General features: G+C 39.1%; 1 protein-coding gene across 1 annotated transcript; it reads right to left on the bottom strand.

The window, feature by feature from the left end:
* Positions 1-973: 973 nt before the first annotated feature.
* Positions 974-25,917, bottom strand: SLC13A4 (solute carrier family 13 member 4). The gene is made up of 16 exons (XM_063394840.1): positions 25,534-25,917; positions 19,888-20,016; positions 17,188-17,324; positions 16,800-16,981; positions 16,044-16,098; positions 14,397-14,436; positions 13,584-13,661; positions 12,104-12,294; positions 10,839-10,958; positions 7,926-8,027; positions 6,724-6,825; positions 5,579-5,687; positions 4,342-4,458; positions 3,836-3,997; positions 2,232-2,369; positions 974-1,579 (listed from the first exon to the last, which is right to left on the bottom strand). The coding sequence occupies exons 1-16, from the start codon at positions 25,696-25,698 to the stop codon at positions 1,442-1,444; spliced, it is 1,965 nt and encodes a 654-aa protein (XP_063250910.1). The 5' UTR covers positions 25,699-25,917; the 3' UTR covers positions 974-1,441.
* Positions 25,918-26,793: the final 876 nt, after the last annotated feature.

The raw sequence follows: 26,793 nt of genomic DNA, 5'->3' as shown, positions 1-26,793 counted from the left end.
GTTTGGTGGGTTATGGGTGAAATATATCCAGTTTGTATTCTCATGGAGCACTAGAATGTGCAGTAATGAATAATTTATTTATTGACATTTTATTTTTGCAGAATAGACATTCACACTATCAACTAGACAGCCTAGATTAAAACTGGAAAGCAAAAATTCATTAAAGTGTATGTGTGATTACATAAGAGTCAATCATCTTAATATACAGCTTAAATGTATTGACATTAAAGAAATTATTAAAAACTGGGCATAATACATGAGAAGACTTAATGTGTGTCACAGAGATCCAATGAGGAAAGCAGGGCATTCACTTTGTTGCTGAGAGATGAAGAGATTGGCCTTTTGGCTTGGTAGTTATTTAGTCTCTGCCACAGTTCCCTACATTTGAAGTTCCTGCTCTCTGGGCTGCTAGAGAGCAGGGGGTGTGATGTTCAAGTGAATGCACAGGATGGGGAGATACACCAGCACCACTCCACTCCAGCCCTCTCCCTTCTTACTCATGGAGCAGCACTGAATGCCGTGGGGATGAGACTTTCTCTGTCAGGGGAATTGTAAGTGCACAACTAAACAGCAGCCAAAGAGACAGGAGAGTGACAGGGGGTATTGGCCTGGAGAGGTTTTGCTGGTCACAGCTTCCCCTGCTGAAAGAACTCCTACTGCAGTAATGATAAAGAAGGTCTTGTACAAAACTTTCTGTTCCTGAAACTCTTCCTTCCAAAGCTGAGACTGCAAGTACTGAAATATTGGAAATTTATACTAGTGCTGTGTGAATACCCGCCCCCACCCCCCCCCCCCCCTCCATTATTCTCCTTGCAGGGAGATTTCTCCTTCCTCTCTGGTGGTTTCTATTATCCCTTTGAAGTGCTGTAGCTGGTAGTTGGTAGCTGGATTTCTGTCCAGGTCATATGAGTTAGGTGGAAATGTGGTTTTTGCAAAACAGTGATGAGTCATCTCAAAAAAAGAATAATTTGCCTTCAAAAGAAGTAGGTTTATAAAACTCCTCTGGATTTGGGGATAAGGCTCACCCTACATTCAGTGTAGAAGTCAATAGTAGGACTGAATCTGCTACTGCTGAGTACACCAGTGTAAGTGTACTTATCTTCTGCCACTGGAGTCCTGCATAGAAGTCCTGTATAATTGCTCTAAGGCATGAAAAAGCTATAGGCAGATAATTTGGAGGAGTGCATTTTTTCTGAGTTAAGGTATCCCAGAGAAAGCAACAATAGAGCAAAGCTAATCTCTCCTTTTAACTCATGCTGATTTTCAGAACAGAAAAGCTGTTGCAGAACACCTCCCAGTGAATTTTCTTCATGGTTTTACAATGGATCCAGGTTCTGTGTATGAACGAGTTTCCTTCTTTCTTTCAGATGTGAAATGTAGGTGCAGTATTTTGTCCCAACTTGCTTTGGTCTTGCACTTTTGCTCTTTTTTTCATTGAAGATTACGTTTGGCTTGTGATGTTGCTGACTGCTGCCCATTCTGGAAAGGTGTTCAGCTGGAAGAGCCTGATTCCCCACGTGTTGATGGCCACCATGACGACAGCCAGGCCAATCAGATTTACACCCAGGCCAGCTTTCACCTGCAAAAGCAAAATGCATCAGAGCAACTTAATCAAAACAGTTAACAGGAAAAAAAAAAAGCAGAAGAATCTATACTGACTCATATAAAGTATGACAATTTATGTATAGTGATTTCTAGAGCAAAAAGAAAAAAAGCATAAATGAAAGCATAAGTGTTAGGGATATGTTGGAGTATTCAGGAATGAAGGGTAGAGACTGATGCAGTTCATTGTGAACTGCTCAGTTTGTCACTTGGGATTCTCAGTCAGATAATCAGAATGGGGAGTTAAACCACACATAACAGGGTGATACATGACTTACTGTGGAGCTATGTGATAAATCTAATTTCTCACGCTCTCTTGTGCTTGTCTTAGTAGGCCAGTGCAAAGAAATGCATACTCCTAAAGCTCTTTGGACCATTACATTCATAAAAAATACACAGGTAAGAAATGTGTGCATTTTACAGCAGATCTATGGCTGCTCTTAACCTGACAGCTCTATTGTGTAAGAGCAGTGCAGACATTGCTACTTAATATTAGCACAAATATTATTATTGCACCAATGCTGCTATTATTATTATTAATTATTATTATTATTACTATTAGCTGAATGTGGGAGTAGGTGTTGGAGTTGCCTGAAGTGTGGGAGGGTATGCCCAGTGCCAAGACTCACCATGTCTTTGATCTGGCAGTGCCCATAGCTGAAGACGATGGCGTTAGGAGGGTTACCCACGGGCAGCATCACCGCAAGGGAGATGCACATGGTGACAGGAATCAGGGTGTACAAAGGGTTGATAAGCAGGGTCTCTGACTGGAAGAACAGAGGGAGAGAGGTGTTTCACCAAATCAATGACAATTACTATGAAAGGACCTCCTCTGTTTGCTGTGAATCACACCTGCCTAATTTCTAAACTTAAGCGTGGAAGTATTTTTTGGTTTGGTTGGGTTTTTTAGAGCAGTGCCATAATTTGGAACTGGTCATGCTCCATGGATCTCTTTTGAGACATTTTACACTGAGGAAGGGTGAAGTTTGTTACTACTAGGACACCTTTGCTTTTTCTCCCACTCGTTCTCTCTGTCATTCTGTATTGTGTCTTCTGGACCTTAACACTGACTGCTGCTTCAGTCTTCATCCATGAGAAGTAACAGGTTAACACAAAGAGCTTGCTTCTTCCATTTGCTGAATATGCTGAGACTATTATGTGATGTCCTCCTGAATAGAAGTTAAGAGAACCAGCTGCTCATGATCCAAACTTGCATGGTGAGAAGGCAGGGATGGTGGAGCATTCTTTACAGTGGGGTAAAGAATGCAGTTTTCAATGGTGATAAAATTCTCCATTTTCAATTACATTGCTTTGTCCCAGTTTTATATGAGAGGGAAAGGGAACAAGGCTACAATCATTTTGGGAAGTGTCTCCAGGTTACTTTTGCAATCTAAAACCAGAGAATGCCTTAAGATGGCAGTTCATGCTGCAAGTAGATTACTGCTCTAAATAATTTTTCAGAAGAATCTCTTTCTGCATGGAGCAGAAGCAAATCTGAAATCCTAAGGCACAGAAATACATATTTTGATCTGACCACATCTTAATATTAACTCAGAACTGTTCACATAATGTGCTTTGGGATAATCCATAAAATAGTTATAATAGGAAAAGATGAATAATGACCTTCAGTCTTGGTAAGAAAAGTTTCACATTACATATATATATATAAAAAGGAAATGTTCTGTAACTGCTATTCCAATATAAAATTAAATTATTATCTCTTTCTTCTGCCTTTGTCAATAACATCCTGATTTTTTTTTCCCCTTACAAACATTTCTGCTTTCCATGGTGGAAGACAGTATGCTTACCAGATCCACCCCTTGAACACTTCTAAATCTGAAAGAAAATTCAGCACTCCAGTCTTTTCTCACAAGTAGGGAACAGGTGACTACTAAGTAATGAACAACACATTTAAAGTAAGATTGACAAAAGCATCTCAAGTTTTATTTGAAATTCACTTAACTTGTTGATTCTATAGTCATCTTTTCTTGTACCTGACATATGAATTCCTCAGTGCGCTTTGTCTGAGAGGTATTATAAATTCCTTGATGCTAAAATATGCTTTTGGCTACCTAATTATATTATTTTTTCCTAGTTCCAAGACTACAGAACAGTAGCTTGGGAACTGAGGCTGGATTTTATGTGAACAGAGTGCCAAGACCCTGACATCCTGAAAAAATCCCTCAAGACTCTGTGGAAACAACAGACTAAAAATGTCACTATTTTAACTCACCATGCTGCATAAAATAGGCAGAAAGATGGTTATGGTTGCTGGATTGCTAACGAATTCTGTTACAATGGACACCAAAATGCAAGCCAGCAGAGTCACAGCCCAGTAGGGAAGGCTGCTGAGGGACAGCATTTGACGTCCAATCCATGTAGAGAGGCCGGAGGTCTGAGGAAAGGACAGAAACATAAGAATTACTAAATACTTGGTATGTTTGTAAAATAGATTCTTTCTGTGGCAGTTCACATCAGAGAATCCTGCCAGCAAATAAACAAAGTTTAGGTCAATGCTTTCCGCATTTCCTTTTGCTCAGTAAACTAGATTTCACTGCAGTGTTTAATAAATAACAAGAAAGACATATATTGAGTGCAGAGAGTGCTGCCCACTACGTTATAATGTACAAACTTGTAAGTATCCGTGTTGTAAATCCAAACTGGGGAACATTCAAAGGAATAAAAGAGCAGGTTGATAATCAGTTTAGGAAGGAGGATAAAATAAATCTACAGCAGTACCTTGCATCCAGCTGCTAAGGCATAACCTCCTCCAACCAACACGACAATTTCCCAGGGCATGGTCTTCTGAAAGTCCTTCCAGGTAATGATGGGCTCCAGTGTGTTAATGTCTGTTGACTTTTCACCATCTCCTATATCAAATAAAGTGTGTGACCAGTATTATACTTCCCTTTTTGCAAAGATCTCCACATTTTTCACAAGAATAGAAGTGATTGAATATGCATGGGACTACCTGAGAGAAAGGCAAAGAGGCAGTGCATAGCCTCTTTCTCTGGATAGCCTGGCCACAGAAAATGCAGCTTATTGATTCCAAACATCCTGACTTTCTCTTGGCTGCTCTGTTGATGGAAATAGTTGTAAACCCCTGTGTTTTCATGTTACAGCTTTTTGAGGGACTGTGAGCTGTGCTGTGGTATGTGTGTGCATGTATCTGTAGATCACTGAGATAGTGTTATAATGGATTATATTATCAAAGAAGGGCTATGAAGTAGGCCATGATGCTTGATAAAGTGCATTTAGGCCCCTAGATTTTATCTGAGGACATTATGTTTTTTAAGTGCCTGAGTATTTTCTTGAAGGAGGAGTAGCAGAGTGTCATTTTCCTAAAACTTGTACAAGATATGACAGTATAAAAATATGTTTAAATACATCTATAATCTCTACATAAGACTATGCAGACAATTCTACTTTCATACAGCACTGCTGAAAGTCTGGCACAGCAAACTGATCAAACCACTGAGTGCTACCCAAACACAAATGTGAAATGATCTCATTATCGAGAAGACTGTGAGAAAAGCATTGCACAAAATTGGAACATTGTCTGGCACTTTATAACCTCTTTTATGTTTATCTTAAGATATTCCAGTGATTTCCACTGTATAAGTGATGACTAATTTTTTACTAGGGCTGATTTTGATCTTGAGCTGATTTTGCATTATAGTTTTTTATTAGGGAACTCCATCTAAACCTTTCCTAAAGCTCAGTCTTAAAGTCTAATAGTTCTGCTGGCACATAAGAGGTGGCATTCTCAGATTCAAGATCTGTTTGTCACCCTCTGAATGAGACAATATGAATTATAGCAAAGGAAAAGGTCTGATGTAGGAAGGGCTGGTATCAGAGGAGAAACTGAACCTTAACTTACCAACATAAAAGTATCTTCTTGGAACTTTTTACAGACAAAACAAACAAAAAAAAGTCATTATACATTGAAAAATGTACCAGCTCTCTTTCTTACTGCATTCTCCTCACCTTTTGTCCTTTTACCAAAACATGGCTTTTTTGCTGGAATCAGGAAAAGGAGAAACCCAAGAAATACAGAGACAGTGGCATCAGTCCGGTAACCTTTCCTAGGAAAGAAACAGCAAAGTTTTCATAAAAACACATTAACAGAAGCATTTCCAAACCAGGTACATCACTCCAAGCACATTTCTGCACCTGCAGTTGTATTCCCACATCTGAAGTCATACTAATAGCCCACTAGAAAAATATGCCTTCATATCAAGGATACAAATTGGATTTTTTCCCATTTATTAAACTGACTCTTGTAGCCAACTTCAATCACAGCTCAACAACTTTTAACATTCTGATTGAAAAAAAAAATCCCTTTTGGTTTACAAATCTATTAACTTGGAGGTACAGAAAAATAGTGTGTTTACTGTAGTGTAAGAAACAGTAAACATTCTGGGGAAAAGCCAAACCCAAGTGATCCTTTAGAAATGAACTGTAGATTGATTTTAAATTAAATGTTTAAAACTCTTTCTGTAAAAGTATTTTGAGGACTGCTAAACTCCAGTGATCATCAGAAAATCACAGTATTAGAAATTGTTTTTCTGTCAAAATTGGAATGAAAAATTAAAGAAATTTTATACGGTAGAAATATAAAGAAAACTTTCATTCAAATCACTTACTCTTTGATGTACAAAGTGTATTATAATAAGCTTTAATGTTGTTTCAATGTCATTTAAAATAAAAGAAAAATTATTTGCTTCAGTTACCATTCTCAGCAATATTTAATTGAATGGATATTTTCTTGATAAAACACTTTTTGCCAAAAATTTTAATTTCGATTATAGTTGCGATATATTCTAGTGAAAACTTCTTTATGAATGCACTAAAATGTTTTAAGCTCAAAATCTGACCCTCCTCTTCCTTTACATTTGAAATTGTTTAATTTACTTTCTCTACTTAACTCACTTTGAATACAGAGAAATAATGGAATTTTTCATTCTAAGAACAAATATAATATAAGAAAAAAATCCTAATTTTTGAATAAAGACTCCATTTTTCACTGCTTCATTAAATGTGGCTGATGATGTCTTAGAGGAAAAAAAATTATTGTAGAAATTTGTACCCCTGTGCATTTGTTTAGGGGATTTTACTCACTTCTCAAAAAAAGATGACCATCCTGGTACAAAGCCAGGCTCACGAGTGAACCAGAGCAAGGTCATCAGGATGAAGAAGAATCCAGTCACCATCTCAGGATAGCTAAAAATAAAAAACAGAAACAGCAAGGAAGTAGTTCCAAGGTCTGTCAGAAAACTCAAGAGCAAGTTCCAGAAGTAAGAAAGTAGAAACTGGCTTCAAAAAAAGGATAAAAACCATATGAAAAATAGCAAAGAAGATTAGTTTGAATTAAAGAATTCTAGATTTGGCTTCCAGCTGGGAACCATCTAAACCCAGTAAGAAATAGCCTAAAAATATCCATCTGTATTTAGAATTTAATCATTCATGGGCAAGACCTGAAGGAAACTATTTCTAAATGCTTGTTTTGTAGTTGCATTATTATCTGATTAAATGTGTTAGCAAGGTGAAGCTCATATTAGCATTCCACTGTAAACACATTCTCTTGCATTTTTTAGAAGGGTAGAAAGCCTAAGAGCAAATGACAATGTAAATTAGCACAGATGGTGCACACAAGGTGACTTGAGGATACTTGAGGTGGCTTGAGGATTTTTAATTTAGCATAGATTTAAATTAATAGGAATTTCATATTAAGGCACAGCCTGAACAACAGTTTGGTTTTAGACTTTATTGCATTCAGGCAGTTGATCTCTCAACATTTCAGTTAAGCAGCACAAAGATGTTTTGTGAAGGAGTTCTGTGCCATATCAGCCCTCTTGAAAAGGAAAATCTTGCCAAATAATCTTTTCAAGAGACATTCCTTGCCATCATGCATAAATATTCTGGGCAACTGGGAAGGCTGGGCAACTCATGGCATGGGAAAAAGCCTTTGTTGAACTTCCATTGACTAAAATATGGGCCTGAATTAGGAGAAGGGGCCCTTTAGGGTTCAAAGGTCATCTGAGTCAAGGTTTGTCTTTGAACCCCGGAATAATTTCAAACCTTTCCTTTTTATTTCCTTTTTCTTCAGAAATAAATGAGTTACATGTTAACATGCATGCTTGTAACAAAGTCTTTGATTTTAGTTCATTTTTGCATTTAGTTCTATTTCTATCCTGGAAGGGAGGAAAAAGAGCTGAGAGTTTTAAAATAAGTTACATGAGCCCAAGGCAGCATGGAGGGCAATAGGAGACAATGGTTTGGCCTAGAGAGGCAAAATCCCAAGGAAGGGAGGTCTGGTTTACCTAACGTTTCCCAGTTTCTTGTATTCCTCTTGAATTCTTCTCTCTGACATTTCTTCCCGTTTGGTTTTCTTCTTCTTGCTCACAGAACAAGTCTCTTTAAAACTGAGATAGCACAATAAAATAAGGCAAGGGCATAAAGGGGAAGGGGGGGAAGTAATTAAACAAACAAACAAACAAAACCAGCAGTGAGGTAGACTGAAAACTCTGGTATCAGGGACTGTTGGGAGAAGATGTGACTGGGGCAAGGCCTGATGGCAATGGGAAAGGAAATAACTGATATTTGATTAATCTGGTTTCAAGTTCTTTTAGGATTCAATTCTTGACATAGTTGGAAGGTCCCCAGGGTGCTCTGACTAGTACTGAGTGGTATCTCTGAGCCATCTTGAGCCATGGCTGGGCTCCCTCTGCGTAGGCTTCTTCAAAGAGCTGCCAGAAACCTCCAAAAACTACGGCTAGTGTCTATCATCACATGGAAAGATTGTGACAGAGGTCAGCTATAAATAGAAATTTTTCATGGGCTAACTATGCTTTCCAGTTGGATCAAGGTTATCCAACATATTTGGGGCCTACTCTGGCTTTTGAGACCATATTTGCCTTGAATATTCAGGATTCAAAATGAAGGAAAGCTGTGCTTGGGATCCCATTAGCTGCCACAACCTGTTTCTGCTTCTGCTTATATGTCATAATAATAACTGTTTCTAAACCAGTCAGAAAAGCGGCCAGAGAGTCAGCCTGGGGTTTTGTCCAGGTGAAAAATGCCTGTACTTCTGCCAGGGACATGAAAACATGAGCATATTTCCTAGCTGGATATATTGACCCTCCTATACATTTGTATGGATGTTAAGCGGATTCCTTAGTTCAGTTTGCCTTCATTCTGTAAGAAAGCATGGACATTCTTAATTCAAATTGAGATGCTTTCGAGCTCACTTTAACCCTCTTCTTTTCCTCTTTCCAGAAGGGTTATCTTGCTGTGCTTTGAGCCACAGGTCCCTGCTTTTTCACTCCAGCTGTACCCTCTGTCACACAGAAGTGTAACAGGGTCTCAGCCAGCCTAAAAGAGGCAGCAGCAGTGACTCAGGTACCACGGCAGCACAACTTTTATAGCTCTTTTAGGTGATAATAGGTGCTTGTATGGGTCCTACTATTTTGGTATCTCATTTGGTACCTCACTAAGCACCCAAGCTGTAGCACTGGCCAAACCATGGATTACAGTCTCCGTCAATGTATCTGCTGAGGGCCAGACTTGCAAAGGAATTTGCATTGCTCAGGATCCAGACAGACCTTGTCTGGTCAACAAAAGGACTTCACCAGGATTTTTGTTTCACATGGGCAAATATGTAACACATTTTTTTGCTCACTTAGCACTGCTCTTCATCTATTGGTGTTTTAAATTTCCCTGCAAATCTTACTGTTAAACTTCAGTAAAATCTAGCAGCAGGGAGACACAAGGCTGGAAAAATCTTCCAGGCTGGAAGAGAAGAGGTTTATGACTTAAAAAAGATAGTTCTGTAGTAACTTCTACCCTTAGCTCTTCTTTGCTGGCAAAGATCCTTTGATGGGTCCGTTCTCTTTCACCCTTGACCTGGTCTAGGCCCTTAAAGTCTGAAATGCTGCTCCAGCTAAGCCAAATAAGAACAGATTGATGACACAGGGCTTCCTAGGAAAATAACATGACGGGAATTTATTAAACATTTATGCACAAGCATTAGGCAGCTGTTTCAACATGTTCTGAGTGTTTCCAGGCTCAAGAGGATGTGGAGGCAGAGTATTGAACCCCAGCTCCCAACATAATATGTTCTTTAATGAAGTGCAGTGAATATAAGTCAGAGATTAAGGAGCCTTGAAATCAACTAGTACTTCTTAAAAAGTCAATAATGCTGCAGTCTCTGGTATTATTTAGAACAACATTAATCAGCATGAAGTCTTGGATGCAGTGTGGAATTTTAATTTTATTTTTTGTTAAACCAAATTAATTGAGGGTCATGTTAGGACCTGTTTCTTCTCAAGATTAAAAAAAAAAGTGGCAGAGAGAATTTATATTAGCCTTTTAATTTGGAACTACAAGACTCAGAGACTGACTGAGAGGGGCATGGAGCCATTCACCTCTAAATTACTTCTTCAATTCTAGTCAAGGTCAGCAGCAAGCAGAACCCATTATCAATTTATTCATTGTCCTAGGTGAAATAGTGATGTCAGTTCACTTTACTTTTAGGAGTAAACTAAATCAAATTAAGGCAAATTTAATTCTGAGTAAATGTGTCTGCATCAATTTAATGGAGATTAACGAATACATTCTAAATGCACACATTTAGGCTGTTTTCATTAACTTTGCAAAGACAATATGTGGTACAAATTAACTAGAAGACTGAAACTTTTTCTTATTTTGGGGCTTAGGGACTTACTGCTGTTAAATGTATTTGTCTCTTAGGCTATGAGTCCTTTCCACTTTAAAGAGATATATATTGAGTCTATCTACCTTTAATTTTAACTGGCTTTATGTCAATTTCATTGAGCTGGAGGCAGATCTGAATAGTAACTTGTTCACTTGCAGTTATTTTTCAATTCATCTTTTAAACTGTGTTTTTCAAAAGGACTTATAACAAGATTTTTGATCCACAAGGGAATCCTCATTGTCATAAGAATGAAAAACTCCCAAACCAGTTGAATGTTTGGAACAGATTTCTATCAGCAATACCTGGGCTCTTCAATCTCAAACAGCAATACTCTACACTACTGCCTGTGCAGGGCAGCTAAGCAGTGAGATTTCCTCTTGTAATTGTTCTGGCAAGAAGAAGGAAATTGTGCTCTAAATTCTGTCATTTGCCAGTCAAAACTTCTTTATGAAACATGATTGAGAGGAGATGCAGATGCTGTGCTTTCGTAATTTGTATATCTTGAACGACTTTCACTCACTTGCAGCCCAAGAAAAGCCAGTGCAGCCAGAACCAAGTCAGCACCAACATGATGAGGGAGATGGGGAAACTGAACAGAAACCAGGTTCCAAAATTCACCACTTCAGCTTTTGGGTACTGGCTGTAAATTAAAAAAGAGAATGCATGAGAAGTTAGAGCAGTAGAGTTACAGGGACCTCCAACAGTCATAGCTGCACACACATCTATAGGCATATATATCTGTCATGGGGTGATAGAAAAATTCCATCAGTTCACATTTGCATCAGCATTTGCATTTGTATTGCATGTGCAGAGTGAAACCAACAGACAAACAGTATAGCTTTCCAAACCTTTAACACCAGATACCCTGGATTGTCTGACCAGCTTCAAAAACACTATCAGCTATTTCCAAATAGCTGAAGTGAAACTCCATCCCTACCTGTCACTTATATTGAAGCTTATTTTAGGGTTGTCAGACTTCAGAATGGTTTCATCCAGAACCTCTTTCTATGTCTTCTCATGGGCCACACAAATACTGACAGCATTCTGCTGTGCTCTGACAAATGTGTTGGATGTGTGTATTTGGTGCAACTGTCATAAAAGCAAGATCTTGGAAAACTGTAAAATCCAAGTCCTTGGATTAAGCATGACTTCTGAACTTAGTCTTCTTTGCTGCCACCATTTAAAAGAGAGAAATGAGAGATATCAGGGCAGTAGTGGCAGCAGTACATAGTCAGAACCAGGTCTGAGCTTGGACGTTTCTGTGCATGAAAAGTACCACCAGTCTTTTGACAGAAAAACATTCATGTTTCTGACATTAAAACATTTGTGTCTTTGAGAGCCCTGGGTCTATGATAAAGGAAATACTTAGGTGATCAGAGAGCTGCTTCCCATCTTCTCTGAAGCAAATGTGTAAGGCCACATATTAAATGGTGGTTTTTTCTTTTTGCACTACATGTTTAGCAGCTGTTTTCATAACATTTCTTCTTTTGTGAGTATTTATTTGTCTTTGCTCTATCTTCATAGCTTTAGTGTTTACTTTTCCAGAGTGCCTGCTGCCTTCATGATAATCAGCATGTCAAATCAAAAGAAGTTTCTTGAGAAACTTCAGTGTTACCACACCCTGAGGAGTTTTTACTTTGCATGAGAGAAAGACATGGATATGTATTAACGTTAGAGCAGAGGAAGAAGCAAATTTTCCTTCAGAGAGAGTGTTCTTACGAGGGTTCCTTGAGGTGGGAAATGACCCATAAGGATGATGACGACTCACCCACCAGTGTCACTTACTTGTTGAAGTGCTCGAGGAAGATGAGGCTGGTGGAGGTGCCTATGATGGTGGTCAGCCCCCCGATGGTGGCCGCGTAGGAGATGCTCAGTGAGAGGCACTTGCAGACCATGTGGTCGTGCCTGCTCTGGTACCTGTACCTGCTGCTCAGGCCGAGATCCGAGGGCTCCGGGGGCAGGACCAGGATCTGAGCCTGTGAGGGGACACATCCACAAACAGAGCAGGTGATCAGAACAGCAGCCCAGCCTGCTCTAATGTCAGAGTGATTCGGGGCCCAGAGGAGCAACAGGTCCGTGTAAGAGAGGCCAGGTTTTCCTTCACAGAGATTAACTGGGATCAGTCCTGGAAACTTGTCCCAGGGCCTGAAATTGCCTGGTCTGTGACGAAAATGTAGGACAAGCAGTAATCAGACTTCTGGCTGAGGTTTGGGCCAGCTCCAGGTCTGACTGGAATATCAGTGGGATACCAAAAGCCTTTGAGGGCTGCAGGGACGGGGTGCCAGCACTGAGCAGAAGGAATCCATAATCCTTGAGGCTTAGGAGCAGCCACCACACAAAGGCTTTGTGAACTTTTCACACTTAAACTGTATCAGAGCCTCTAATGAGGGATGGAGTGCTGGGGATCTCAAAATGGCATGGAAAAGGCTGAGTGATGGGAATATGGAAAGAGAAGATACCAGAATTTTTTTCTCAAAAAGATGCTTTTTTATCAGTGACAGAAAACTGTCTGTGTTGGTAGATCAAGTCCTTGTACTGGGAAAAAGATACAGTACTTCAAGGCACTTCTTATGCAACCTGTAATTTAAGAATGAGGAAAAAGGTAGCAAGTGGTTCAGAAAGGATTATTACATTTACTAATTTGTATTTTGATTTATTTTTGAACTGTGAACTCAAATTCAAGTATTGATTTTAGCCTATTCTTTCATGGACATAAACCTATGCCATTAGGCTACTACAAAATTGTTATCCAAACAGCAATCTCTTCTTGGATCCACTCAAGAAAAGCAGAAATACTGGAATGAACTAATTTAATGGAGGACTTTGGGGCTGGATATTTTGAAAGACAAAAAGGAAGTGGATACTAAAAGTACCTAAGAAAGTGGCTGAACAGATTAATGGTCTGTGCCTGCTGGTTTTTTGTTCTGAGTAGGGTTTTGTGTGCCAGGGGTTGTTATTTTTTAGTTGGGCTATTTTCCTAGGAGGATTTGCAGAAACAAAGTGACTATTACAGTCAAATAATAAAGGAAACTTGTGATCACATTACTGGATGTAGAGTTAAATAAATTGTCCCAGCCATTGGAGAAGGGTCTTCTGAACATACCTGTGCTGGTTGCATCTAAATGGGAGCAAGAACTGGCAAAGGGCCAAGCTGTGGCTGGGGTGAGGTGGTGGAGAATGATCCCTTTCAAGTAACAAATATGAAACAGTGGGGAGCAGGTGACATTCACGTCTGTCTTTTGTCTCAGGTCTGAAATTTCCTTACCTGAGGCAGGTGCTGCCCATTGCTCGTAGAATTCATTGTTCCGATAGAGTTGGCTATCATGTGCACACCATTCACACTCTGCAAGGAGGAAAATGCCTTTGGATTAGCCTTTGTGGTGTTCCTAGGGACACTTGGAATAGAATTTGTGATGCTTTGTAAAGGTACTGGGTGGCAGGCTTTGGGGACAAAAAAGAAAAAATAAAAAAAGGATCCAAAACTACAAGAAAATCCAACCCAGTAAAAATCAGCTGTTAATTTTATGCTGGGAAAAAAAAAAAGTTTTAAACCCTCTGTTTTGTTTGTTTGTTTTGTTTTGGGGTTTTTTAATGTTTTTAAAGTCAGATTATATTGAGATTAGGTCTTCTTCCTTTGCCATGTAGGAAGCCCAAACAGGACCCTTGGGCCTGTGACTTTGTGATATGTGCAGGCTGCTATAGCATCTGAGAATTCTCAGCTTCAGAAGCTGAAAATACTGGAACAACAAAAGATCATATCTGAATTTGCTAGAAACCATTTGGAATTGTTGGTTCACTGGCTGGATCTCAGGATCTCCAACAAGGAGTACAACAGACTTCTATTGTTTTGTATTTATGCTGTTGCTGTTACAGAGCTAATGTTCCCCTAATGATTTGTGCAAGCAGGCTGATGGGTTAAATACAAAGCAGGACATTCTGCAATACCTACTTTCTGCCAACAACCACCACACATTTGAAATAAAGGGAGCAGCAGCTTTTCCAGAGCTGTGTGTGTTTTGCTCTGCGGTTCCTGCATTAGAAGACAGCGTAGCACAGAAGATACCACCTATGACAATACCTGTGAGTGCACCAAGGAGCTGAAGTCAGTAGTAGTAGCACTAAAAACAAAGAAAGGAAGATATACTTTAAAAATGTCTGTTCACCCAGCTCCTGCAAGAGGCACACATCATGGGTAGCAGGGGCAATATCTGCAGGAGAACTACTGCTTACTGAAGTGCTTAATACCACTTCTTAGAACCTCTTATGTGGGCTCTTGGCCAAACAATAAGAGTCATTATTATGTTTCATGGTTCGAAGTCCAGCTGTGTAACAGTGGAGCTCCACTTCCATGCAAGAAAAAAATTGTTTCTTGGTAGTATTTACCCCATTCTAGAGAGGACTCCATTCTCTGTGGTGTGAATCACCAGGCAGTCCAGCACCACTGCTGCTTGTTCCAGTCAAATTCTTTCTCTGCCAACTTTTCCAGTGCTGTTTCTGAGTACCTACCTGTACCACATTAAAGCCTTCCCAAAAATCTGCCCTGTGTGGCATGTGGATCATGCAAACAATCCACTGAACTTGTTTCCAGATGTGCTACTTTTCCTGCCAAATTCAAAGCTCTTTTTCAAGTAATCCTATTTTAATAATAGTTCTGTATGAAATATCCCCCATATACTCTTCAGCAGGGTTTAAGGGGATTAATGGCACAGTGCCAATCTGAAGATTTGATTCTATATTACATAGAAAATATGTCTGGGATAAAAAGAGATAACAGAGGAAATATTGGAAAGCCTCAATAGTCTTTAGACTAATGAGAAAACTATTTAGATCTTGCAACTTAACTTAAAGTCATCAACCTGTACTGTTTGAATTATACTATTTGTTTTAAAGGAAATTAAAGTTTAAAGTAAAAGAAACTTTTTTATTTTTGAACAGTTGCAAACAGTGCAGAAGGAGCTCAAAAAAGAACTGTGCAATTTTGTTCTCACAGTTCATAAGATGCTCCTTAGAATTGATCTATAATAAATTCTTAGAACATTAGCTTTGTATACTGTCTTGTGTATCTTGAACTGATGGTTAATTAGATAATTTAACAAAGAAATTAGTCCACTTGATTTACCCTTTCCCCTTACTAGATTCTACCCCAGATAGAAATTACTAGTGTTTCAAACCTCTGAAGAAATTTGTCTATATTTAAAGAAATCTTCTACAAATTTTGTAAGGGAGGAAGGGTGTTTTTTTATGGGTTCTCCCTTTACCCATGTCCCCTTGCCCTCCACTCTCATCTCTCTCTTAAATGCAGGCAGTTCAGACTTTCCTCAGGAGTGCTCTGTAAGTGATGTCCCTCTGGATATGTCCTGTGGGCAGTCCATGCTGTACTTGGATCTCCATCACTGTTCCTTCAGAGGAACAGAAATAAAAATCTGTTGACAGCACTTTCTTACACAGCACAAACTCAGACTTCAAAAGAGCTTTCAAACCCCCAGAAATATTTTCCTTCTCCCTAAAATATCCATAGTGTTAAAAAATAAATGGATACTGTGAAGTGAGATCCAGACCACTGCATTAATCCCATTTATCATGTAAGCCTTGCTTGTCAGCCATATGTGAAACATTCACTTGTAAGGTTTTGCTTGCCCTTCCTGGCTCTGACTCCTGGGTTCATCTCATTGCAACCTGTGTAGGGCTCAAATGTCCAGTCCTGGTGTACAGGGTTCATTCTTACTCCTCATTGATGAAGATAAGCTCCAGTGAGGGCTGGCCGTGCTTCTCACCGAGACCTGCAACAGAGGAACAGAGAGCAGCCCTTGGGGTAAGAGCTGAGCTGAGCCCCTGGGTCACACCACTGGGCCTGGAGGAGCTGCTGCAGGCAAAACTTGTCCAAGCAGCCTCAGGTGCTCTCTTGATGTGGATTTTTATTATTTTGCATCGTACTGATCACGTGCATCTGGCAATTAAAAGACTATGGTACCTAATGTAATAGACAAGGTTGGATGAAATAATTTTCAGCCTGCAAACTGTAAAGTGAGAGAAAAAAAGAGATTATTTTCTTCCTAAACCTTTTCCTTCTGGGAAGGAATGAACAAAATGAACCTTAGAGCTCTTATCAATTTTTTATTATGGGATTGTCAAGAGAAAACTTCTGAGCCTCTTCTAAATTTCCTGGACTTTATTCCCAAAGATTTCCTTCAACCCTGTAAAATCCTATGAGCAAGAGTTTATGAAATAGCTACAACAGATGCCCTAATTTATTATAGTTTCCCAGCTCCTATTCTTCCATCACTTCTAGAACTTCCTTTCATTTTTTGAAAAGAATACCAAAGTACAAAAAGAAAGAGTATATATCAGTGCTTTTGGCAGTATAAGTCAGACAGCTCTGACCTCGATAGAATTCGAATAATACATATCAACATGTCTGGTCACTGGTAAGCAGATGAGAAAAGAGTGGCCAATACTATTTATATGTTATTTATACAAATACCTATTGGCTTCCTTTCTTCAGCAGTGGTGCTGCCTGCAGCTGCGATGACCTCGCACTCCTCCTCAGCATTCACCAGCTCCTGGAGCACTGCCTCCACGATTGGCATCACCATGGCTGTGGTGGAGGTGTTGGAAAGCCACATGGAGAGCACCGTGGTGCAGCACATAAAGCAAAGGAGCAACCTGGAGTGCGGCACAGGGAAACACGGGGAGTCGGAGGTGGCAGGAAAAGGGGGGGAAGATTTGTAAGCTCTCAAACTCTGAAAGGAAAGATGGGTATGGAAAATGGCCCAGACCAAGGTAGCTTCTGCCCATGGATGGGAAGATCAGAGTGGTTTCAAGCTGCTGCTCTCAGCCTCAGAGTACCCCAAAGCCAAAGGTTCACTCACATGCCTGGCTTGGCTCCAGCCATCATCACCATGCGCAGGGCAATTCGCTTGTGGAGGTTCCACTTCTCCACGGAAGCTGCCACACAAATCACACCCATGAGGAGCAAAGTTGTGTTCTTGAAATATTCAGCAGCCACCTGCATTAAGGGCCAGGGGAAAACAGTCAGTTAAAAAAGCACACAGAAAGCATGCTGAATGAGAAGAAATATAGCATTGTGCATTTTTGCTCTCCAGAGTAAGAATGACAGGGAGCTCGAGAAAATGAAGAATTCACAAACCAAAATATTCTCTTTAATCTCTTTCTTGTTGTGTTTACAAATAAGGCTCTGTCCCCTATTGTTTATAGGGTTCTCAGTTTTGAAGAGATCAAGAGAAATGTTGTATTTGCAAGCAGGATGTTCAGTGCCTGCAGTAAGTCAGCCATACTCAACTAGGTTCAGGCGGAATCAAGCACAGACAAAACTGAAGGCAGCGTATTCATGTGCTTCTTCTGCTTTTTCATTCTGGAGGTACTATTGTCTATCTTGCCTATGTTTATTCCGTCTTGTTCAGCTTTTGGGCAAAATGTGGCATCCCTAGAGCTTAGAGTGTCAGAAAAAAGTCTTTTGGGACTTGCTCTTTGAATGCAATAAAAATAAGGTTGGTATATTGCTGCAGTGATCCTCAAATCCTGTGCCAAAACTTGTCACACTGGAAATCCATTTCCATTTTATCGGGAAAAGAGGGGAAAGTTTCAAGAAAAAGAACTTTGAATTAAAGAGAATGAGCAAAAACCATCACTGGCTCAGAAAAATATTCAGAGACCAGCTCCAAAGCAGGAGTGGGTCTTGCTAAAACCTATTCTATGAAGATATTCTATGAAGCAACTGCAAAAATTACAAATTGAGAAAACCATAAAATTCTACACAAACATACACACATCTTTCTGTAAAAACAAACAAAATGGGAGAAAATGAAAGTTACAAACAGATAATTGCAGTCTAGTAAAATTTTTCATATCATTTTGATGCCATCCTTCCTAGACTGTTGCTGGAATATTTTTCAAAAAGCATAATTTCTTCAGTTTAAAACTATTTCTCTAACCAAATGTAGGTGCTAGCATTTTAAAACAATTAAGATCAGGGGAAGCAATAGTTTTTCCATTGTCCTCAATTATACTGATGCTCCTCCATAAAGAGCAAGAATGACAATAATGTTATTTTGTGAAACCTGCAACAAGTTATATATTTAATGACATTTATTTAATAAATCTGTACGGTGACTAAATAGACCTGGCCATAATCATTATGTGCCAGAACCTTTAAATATCACCTTTCTGGCTTTCTTCCATTGGTTTCTTTCTCATTAACTTTCTTTATTTTCCTGCTGCCTTTTCAAAAAATAATGAAGTGAAGGAAGGAAATCCATCAATCCAGCAGCATGAAGAATCTGTTTTTTGGGTTTTTTTTCTTTATTCCTTTCATAGCCATTTTGGAGAAATAAGTGAATGCTAATAGTCTTATTAATCCCAGTATGCATAGATATGACACACTGGTTAATGTTCTTAAGGCCCTGTGAGTCATTTATAGCTTAAATAGTAGTAATTTTCTAGGCAAGAGTCACTCTAGAACAGCAGATTTGAAATACTGCAACATCTTCAGAGCTGTTTATTTCTGAAAACAGGATTAATTTCAGTTCCTAAAGCAAATAATACATTCTTTGCAGTAGTCTTACTGTCACTTTATTTACTATTGTTTTGAATTTCTCTCAAGCTGACATTAAATTTCCTTCTCCAATGTGCTGCCAAATTTTTAATGAAAATGCCCAACTACTTTACCTTTATGTTAGGAAAAAAAGATTGTGAAAATACTGAATTGTGTTGGTATGAAAATGTAACTCATTTTATTACAAAACTTGGGGGAATAAGCAGTCATAAAACTCTCGGCTCATGCTCGTCTCTCTCCATTTATGGGTATTCCCAGTGCCAGATTGTGAGAGAAATCCAAAAATTTTATGTTTGCTACATATTCCTCTGCATTCTTATCTGTATTACTTCTCCTTAAATCAAATATGCTGTCCCCTCATCCCCCAAAAAGAAATTTAAAATGGTAGGGGAGAAAAGTTGTAGAGAAAATAAAAGAAATTCTTGGCATATAGCGAAAGAAATTAACATTCAAAAAGCCCTCAAGTAAGCAAATTCAGGACTGATCATTGAGACCTTTTTTACAGCTGCTCTTTTGCCTGAGAACTCACGGCAACAGTGCAGCAGGAGGTTAGAGTTTGAAAAAGGTCTAAACATTCACCTGAATAACAAAATTATCTAGTCTTTTGCAGTAAATGGTAACTGGTTTCAGCATATGCAGTCTCTTGCCTTATGTGCCATCCATAATAAATACAATTGGAAGGAAAATTTACAGTGTATCCCCTAGCTGCTGTTTACATGGATTTGAGGAGGGCAAAGGTGGGATCCTTTGGTGCAAGAGGTTTTGGTAATGGTTGGTGACGCAGTAGCTGAAAGGACGGGCATCTCTCCTGGCTAATAGAGCCTATGCTATGTACTCTATCTATCTTCAGATGAAGAAAGAGCTGGTGGCACCCAGTTACACGTGCAAGACATCCACTTCTGCCTCCCAAGCCTTGCTGCTGCACTGAGATCAGCCTCATTCAAAGAATCAGCTGAGAGTAAGAACATCAGATGGCAAAAACACAAAACAGTCTGACCTCGCTGGACTTCATGACCCCAAAGAGGGGGTAGAGAAAAGCAGGAACCAAGGCTGCTGCCCCAAGAGGCACTGCTTCAGAGACCCAGTACACCGCTGTCACCACGAGCACGTAGGCACACGAGGCTTCCTGCAGGGACAGAGCACAGACCATCAGTGGTGCTGCTGTGGGAGCCCTGTGAACTCACCCACAGGATCCTTCAGACTTTGGGTGCTTGGGTTTAAAAAAACAAAAAAGGACTGTGTTGGGACCTCCAAAGGTGCAGCTGCTTGGGTGTGAAATCTTGGCTACCATCTGAAAGGACAGTGTCAGAAGATGACACTAATGAAAGTTTTCACATATAAGCCAGGGCAAAGTGTTGGGATAAGACAATTTATTAGCAAAATAATGGCTTCAATGCATTCATAAATCTGTTTGATTTCATAATCCAATATTTACCAAGCATTCAATCATCATTCCTCAGATTAGAGCTGTTGACTTGTTACCTCTGCATATTTTTCTCTCCAGTCCTGGACAAAGACAGGAAATATTAGTTTTCAGGACATGATGAGGGCATTCATATTTGCAATAAAACTGCCTTGTAGGTATTTGGGGAAATGCTCTGGAAGTTTGGTTTGTTTTTTCTTTTTTTAAACAGTGTGCAAACTCTTTTGTTAGCTGATTTTATTTGCTGAGGTGATTTCTACAGACCTTTGGAAGAAGACCACAGGCCTGTGGGATTGTAGGCAATGGATGATCTGAGTTAATCAAACAAATTTGCTGCTGTCCAAGGTTCTGGTAGAAAAAGGCATGAGAGCATCATGGTGAGCAGCCAGTCATGGGGAGCTGGAATATGATGGAGAAAAGTGCTGTCTGCTGGATATTCTTACAGGGAAACACAGCTAGTGAATGGAATTCTTCTGGTCCATTTCTAAGATATTTATTTATTTATGGCACTCAATGAAGTTCTCCTTATGCTCAGTTTGCTATACTTAGCAATAGTTTGTATACTTAGAAACCTGGGGATATCTGCTGATAATAATTACAGAAACTGTCCTCAAGAAAAGGGTTTTCCTTTTCTTTTCCTTTCTCAGATTTGAAGCCAGGTCCTGTATTTGCCTTAACCTGCTGTTCCAGGGCAGCTGGTAGGTCTGCACTGACTTACTTCAGCTATCCGTTTATCTGTTCTTCATTATGCACCAGATGTTCCATGTGAACCTATCGAGCCATGTGGAGTCACAGCTCACACACGACTATTGTTTAGAAAATTTCCTCTTCAAAAATGCTATTTGAGCCTCTCAAAAAATAATTTTATATATTATACCTCCATCCTGGCTGGATGACTTCTAAATAAAGCAGCTTTCAAGAGGTCACACAAGCAATTCTCACAGATCCTTGTGCAAAACTAAGAGCATGTTTTACATTTCATTGTTTTCAATCAATTTTGTGAACAAGGTGATAAAGGCTGGTGAAATTTTACAGGGATGTGGGTTCAATGGAATGAATCAATAGCTTGTATTTAAATTCATCTTTATAGATGTTATTTTTACATTACCTCTAAAAAAGAGCCACAATCAGATGGGTTTTTTTTAGGATAGACTGATATGTACACTGCTTCCTTTACTTGTGTAAGAATTGTAGCCAAAGTTACTCAGATGCTTGGATTTAAATTAGCTGCCAGATCTTGCTCTGACTCCTATTTCAGAAAAGTGTAACATTAAACAGTTATAATTCAACAATGCCAAGTTAGGTTTATGTGGAACATTGGGGAACACTTCTTCAGTGGTGGGGTGGTCAGGGATTCTATGACTGTTGATTCTATTAATCAGGGCCACCAAAATAACTGAAATAAATTTATAAGAAAACCTAACTTTGAGCAGATAAATGCCAGTTACTTGAGAGATTATAAAGAATATCTGAAGGGCTGCTGGAGAAATTTAGCTCGAGATTAACCAACTTGCTGCTCAGTCACCTTTAACTACATTATACCTCAAGGTTAATATTCCACAGGGAGCAGATCATAGGGCCTTTTTTGTGACCTCATGACTCTGACACATTTTTAATTTTTAATTAGCTTCTGCTAATGAACTACTGTGTTTGCATGGGCTCTGTATGACGTCCAGCAGTTGTCTGAGGAGAAAAATAACTTCTAATGAAAAGGAATCAATGATTTTTATTTTAAAGAAGTCCAGATGTAAGATCCGAGGGGTATCTATTGCCAAAATTAATAAAATTAATTTAATCCTAACCTGAATCAAAACCTGTTTCTCACTCCAAAAATGTACTTCTCTTTGATTTCTTTGAGAGATTGTTATATTCTGCGACTCGGTGTGTGGCAATAAAGTAGGCTGGTAAGGACAATGGAATATGGCAAAAGGAAGTTGCATCTCTACCAAAATCTTACTGGAATGGACACTAAGTCTTTGTGTTTCCTATATATTGAGCTGTAATAATTTTACAAAAAAAACCCCAAAAACAAAACCCAAAAAAAAATCCCCCAAATAAACCGCATTTTTAAATGGTACAAAACTGTAAGCAAGTTCTGGGAAAGCCAAGCTTGCTAATCTCCACTAAAAACTTAATCGGCTTGTCTGGCAACTTTATTTATTTTCTCAGTTCGTTTCCATGAGAAACCATATTAATCTCTTCTGTTTGATTGAACTGAGTTTATATATTTAATTAATGGTTACCAGAGCTACTAGGTATTACACTGAAGCAGTGGCAGAGTAATTTTAGCTGTTTCACCCTCCTTACCTGTTGTTTTACAGCTGAAAATTTCTGTTAAACCCACTTCAGAGCTTGAAGCAGGGAATAGAAAAACATGTGATGGCTGAAGGGACTATCATCTGCCTTTATTCAGTCCCTTAGGTGAAAAGAAAAGAAGAGCTAAAAGAAAGCCAAGGCTAAAAACTCCACATGAAGGGTCATGCATAAAACTTCTGTAACTAAAATATTCAAGGGTCTCAGAACGATCAAAAGGAAGAATAAATTCTATGTTGGAAATTTGCCTGCTTATTTGCCCTTTGTGTATCTTGCATGCAGACATGTGATTGAGCTCTGCAAAGAGGTAGTCCAGCCTCTTTTATTATTATTATTATTGTTGTTGTTGTTATTGTTACTGTTATTATTGTTATTATTGTAATTATTATTAAATTTTTGATTTTATGGAATCATACTGAAATTCCATCCTTCAGCTTGTGTAAAGAAAACCAAAGGTGAATGAAAATGTGTCAACTGTGGCTCTTCAGAGCCCGTTCTGTGCTTTAGGGTCCATTCTGCTGATTTGACATATCAAAATGCCAACACCCCCTGATACTGCAGGTCTCCCAGCTCTGCCAGCAGCTGACTCTCAGGAGTCATCCAAGTGTCCTTGGCTGGGTGCAGTGTGGCCACAGGAACAGTGGTCACAGAAAGCCTGTCCCCACCTGACTGAGATCATGTGGCCTGCCTTATGTATCTCTGGTGGCTTTATGACAAAAAAAAAAAAAAAAAAAAAAAAAAAAAAAAAAAAAAAAAAAAAAAAGTAGATAAAGATTACAAAAAGAAGCAAAAATGCTCACATGCCACTGTAAACAATGAAGGAAATAAGGAAAGAATGAAAAAGACCCTCAGTTTGTGAAGCACACGGTTTTTTTGACCTGAAAGGTGTTTCTGTATGTCCAAACCTGTGGTACAAGTTCAGTCGTAACTCTGGAAGGGGAAAAAAAATTCAAGCAAATGTTCTCAAATTTATTTTTCACCCAACCATTTCTTTACACAAAATAATATAAAAGAAGGTGTGGACTTTATTCCCATTAGCAACATCTACAAACAATTCTGAGTCCTTGTGCTCCCTTTGATCTCTCTTGCCACTACACATGTAATGCTCCTTTGACATTTCCAGAGATGTGCTGGTATCAAAGAAACTGCAAGCTGATTCCCTGCAGAAATGCAAATATAAACGACCTGGTAATTTCAATCTCTATAAAAAAGACAAAACCTAATATAATTGTAAAAATACAAGCATGTGAGCAGGCATCAAATTTAATCTTTATATTTAAAAAGTAATCATAGTCAATGGGTTGTAACAAAGTAAGATCTGCACAAAAACACTCAAATAGTGTACTGTCAGCAGAGTTTACTTGGTGTAGGTGTTTTCTAATAGCACTACAAACATTTGTCCAGCTCTTGGGCAGATTGTCAGCTGTGCTTTGCCCTCTGGGGTCACTCACATATATACAAAGTGGATGTAAATCTCCACTGGATGGATTTTCAAATCACTTTGCAATAAAGCAGCACCACGAGGTGCAGAGTGATAGTGCAGAGGAGCCTTTGTTGTACAATAGCAATTCTTGCAGCACTCCTGTCAGTGAGCTCTTGTTTCAGCATCCCTAAGGTACTTTACAATCCCCTTGGCTGAGCGTGCCAGGGAGCATCTTTTTTCATGTCACCCTTCCAGTGACATCAGGGGAGATTAAACCCCTCTGTAAAACAAGCTTCTGTGAAAGGGTGAGCATTTCTGTTCCCTGAAGAGCACAACTGTCTGTTATTCATTCCCTCTCTTGAGATAAAAGAGATGAAAAAGTACTGTAAGAGAACAGCCAGGACACATTGAAGTTCAAAGCAGGAAAACTCAAAGTGCAACCTACAGTTCAGTGGTGCAGCAATATTCCCTTTCTATGAATCCTGGTTTATTTTTCAAACAAAATGTCACTGTTTTGTCTTTGAAATCAGCTATGCAATTTCTAATCCTTTGCATTTCTATTCAATAAAGTACTAGTATTCATAAATCTCCTGATACTTTAAGAAAGAAGTAATATTTAGCAGGGTAGAGGATAGAATGGATATTGCTGCACCTTTTGGACAGGTTTATGTCTAGGTCTATGGGAAAGGATAAGCTGCAGATTTTTAATGCACTGCAGATTTTGATAAGTTACATATCACCACCTCTCTAAGCTAGGAAAACATTGCTATTTTATGGGTTACAGCTGCAGATATGTGCAAAGAGAGGAATTCACCATATGGTCGAGGTATTCAGTATCTCCAAAGCAGTGTCACGAGCACAGCTGCACTCACTCCTTTCCCTGGGCTGTGTGTCAAGCAGAGGATATTCCCTCCTTTGCATTTCTGTGTCTGTCTCTGGGCCAGCATTTATGAGCCAATGTCAGAGCTGCAATGTTCCAGCAGAGGTGCCCACACCTGCTCTGGAGCAGCCAGTGCCATGCACTGTCACCAAGTCTAGTTCCTGCCTCACCTGAGGTGCTGTCTTTATAAACCCCCACTAAACTGAAAATCCCTCCATGCATACTTATTACTAAAAAACTAAAGGCTCTATAAGCACTCATTTTAAAGATCTGTCTTTAAAGAAAATGTCATGGATGTGTTGGTTCTGTTTCCCCTTCCACACAGATATTATTTTGGAAAGAGATCCATAATTTCTGCTTTAAATCAGTGCTTTTCTACCTTCACCTGGCTCTTCAGCTCTGCTTGTGACACGACTCAAGGTAGCTCTAGCTCTTAGTGATGATTTCTTAGTGCCCCTCACAGTCCTTCAAATATGTCTTTGATTTTTCTAAGATCTGTGCTTCTTGATGTCTTTGTCATTTTTTTGCACACTGCAAACTTAATGAGCAGGACTACCTGCTGCACTCAGAGGCTTTGTTAAAAAGAAAATGAAAATATACTTACACTGCTGGGGTATATCAGTGGCAGAGGAAGCAGCAGAAGTGGAATGAGAACAACGAGCAAGAGATTTCTGGATCGGAGAATCTCCTTCATCACTGCCATGCTCCTTCTGGTGGCTTTCTTCTCCTTCAGATTCTTCTCTGCTTCCTCAGATAGTCCAATTTTCATGCCACGTTTTCCTTCACCTGTGCCTGGATTTCCCTCAAAGATCTCTCACAACCTCATCTCTTATCCCCACAGTCACCTAAAATACCTTTCTTAGTTTATTTATTCTTCAATCTGTTGTTTTGAAAAGGTTTTTTGATTAAAAATATCAGTTTATGTTGGGCTCACCGGCACATCCCAATTATTACTACACCATAACACGCAGAGGTTTGCAAGTTGGAGCATAGTGATCTTTTGACAAATTTTCTTTTTAATTCAGACTCACAGTTGTAGGTATGTTGTATCCTTATTCCCATGTTGTATAATTTTATTTTCTTCCATCATCTAGTGGTGTAATTTCTGTTTTCATAAACCAGGCAAGATATGACTTGAGGTGCTGCTTTTCCTCTTCAGTTTCTTTTCTGCTGGAAAATTACTAAACCAAAAATTTATTTTTCAATGCAGGTACTTCTTTAAAGAAAAGACCAAATTCCCCCTCCATTTGCAGCTCCTTTGGATTTTATTTCTTCGCTTCTATTTTGTATCTACCTTTACCCTACTTTGCCCTGAGCTTGGAATTCACAGGGCAGTAATTCCAACCTGGATTATACTTGATCTTAAGACAAAAAAATTGTTAAAAAGCCACAGGCAACTCTAATTCACCAATGAGGACTGCAGAAAGTAGAAGTTGCTCCACCCATTGTCCCAAACCCAGTCAGAACATTTGAGAAAACCAACAGCCTTCTGACATTCCCACAAATATATAAAAAGACCTTTTTTAGGTAGCTGAACAATTGGTTATTGTTTCAAGGCCCCTGTACTGATGATAAATAAGTAATCATTGTTTTCTGAACAGTATCTTTTGTATTGATGTTTCTTCCATCATGACCCTTGAATGTCACTAATTCATAAGGCATGGGCTGACCTCTGTACTGACTCGTACCCTGAGTAACCATAGGGTTCAAAATCAAATGGAGAATTTTTAGACTTTCTATTCTTGTTTTCTAGGGGAAAAAACATTTCTCCAACTCTTCTGTTATTAATGCTTTTTGTGGGGTAGAAAGAACAGGAGATTTAGGACTGAACCCACTGGCTGGTTACATGCACCATCTGCAGACA

The sequence above is a fragment of the Prinia subflava genome, chromosome 4 (genome assembly GCF_021018805.1).
Source record: "Prinia subflava isolate CZ2003 ecotype Zambia chromosome 4, Cam_Psub_1.2, whole genome shotgun sequence".
Taxonomy (NCBI): Eukaryota; Metazoa; Chordata; class Aves; order Passeriformes; family Cisticolidae; genus Prinia; species Prinia subflava.
This window is presented reverse-complemented; position numbering and strand designations above follow the sequence as displayed.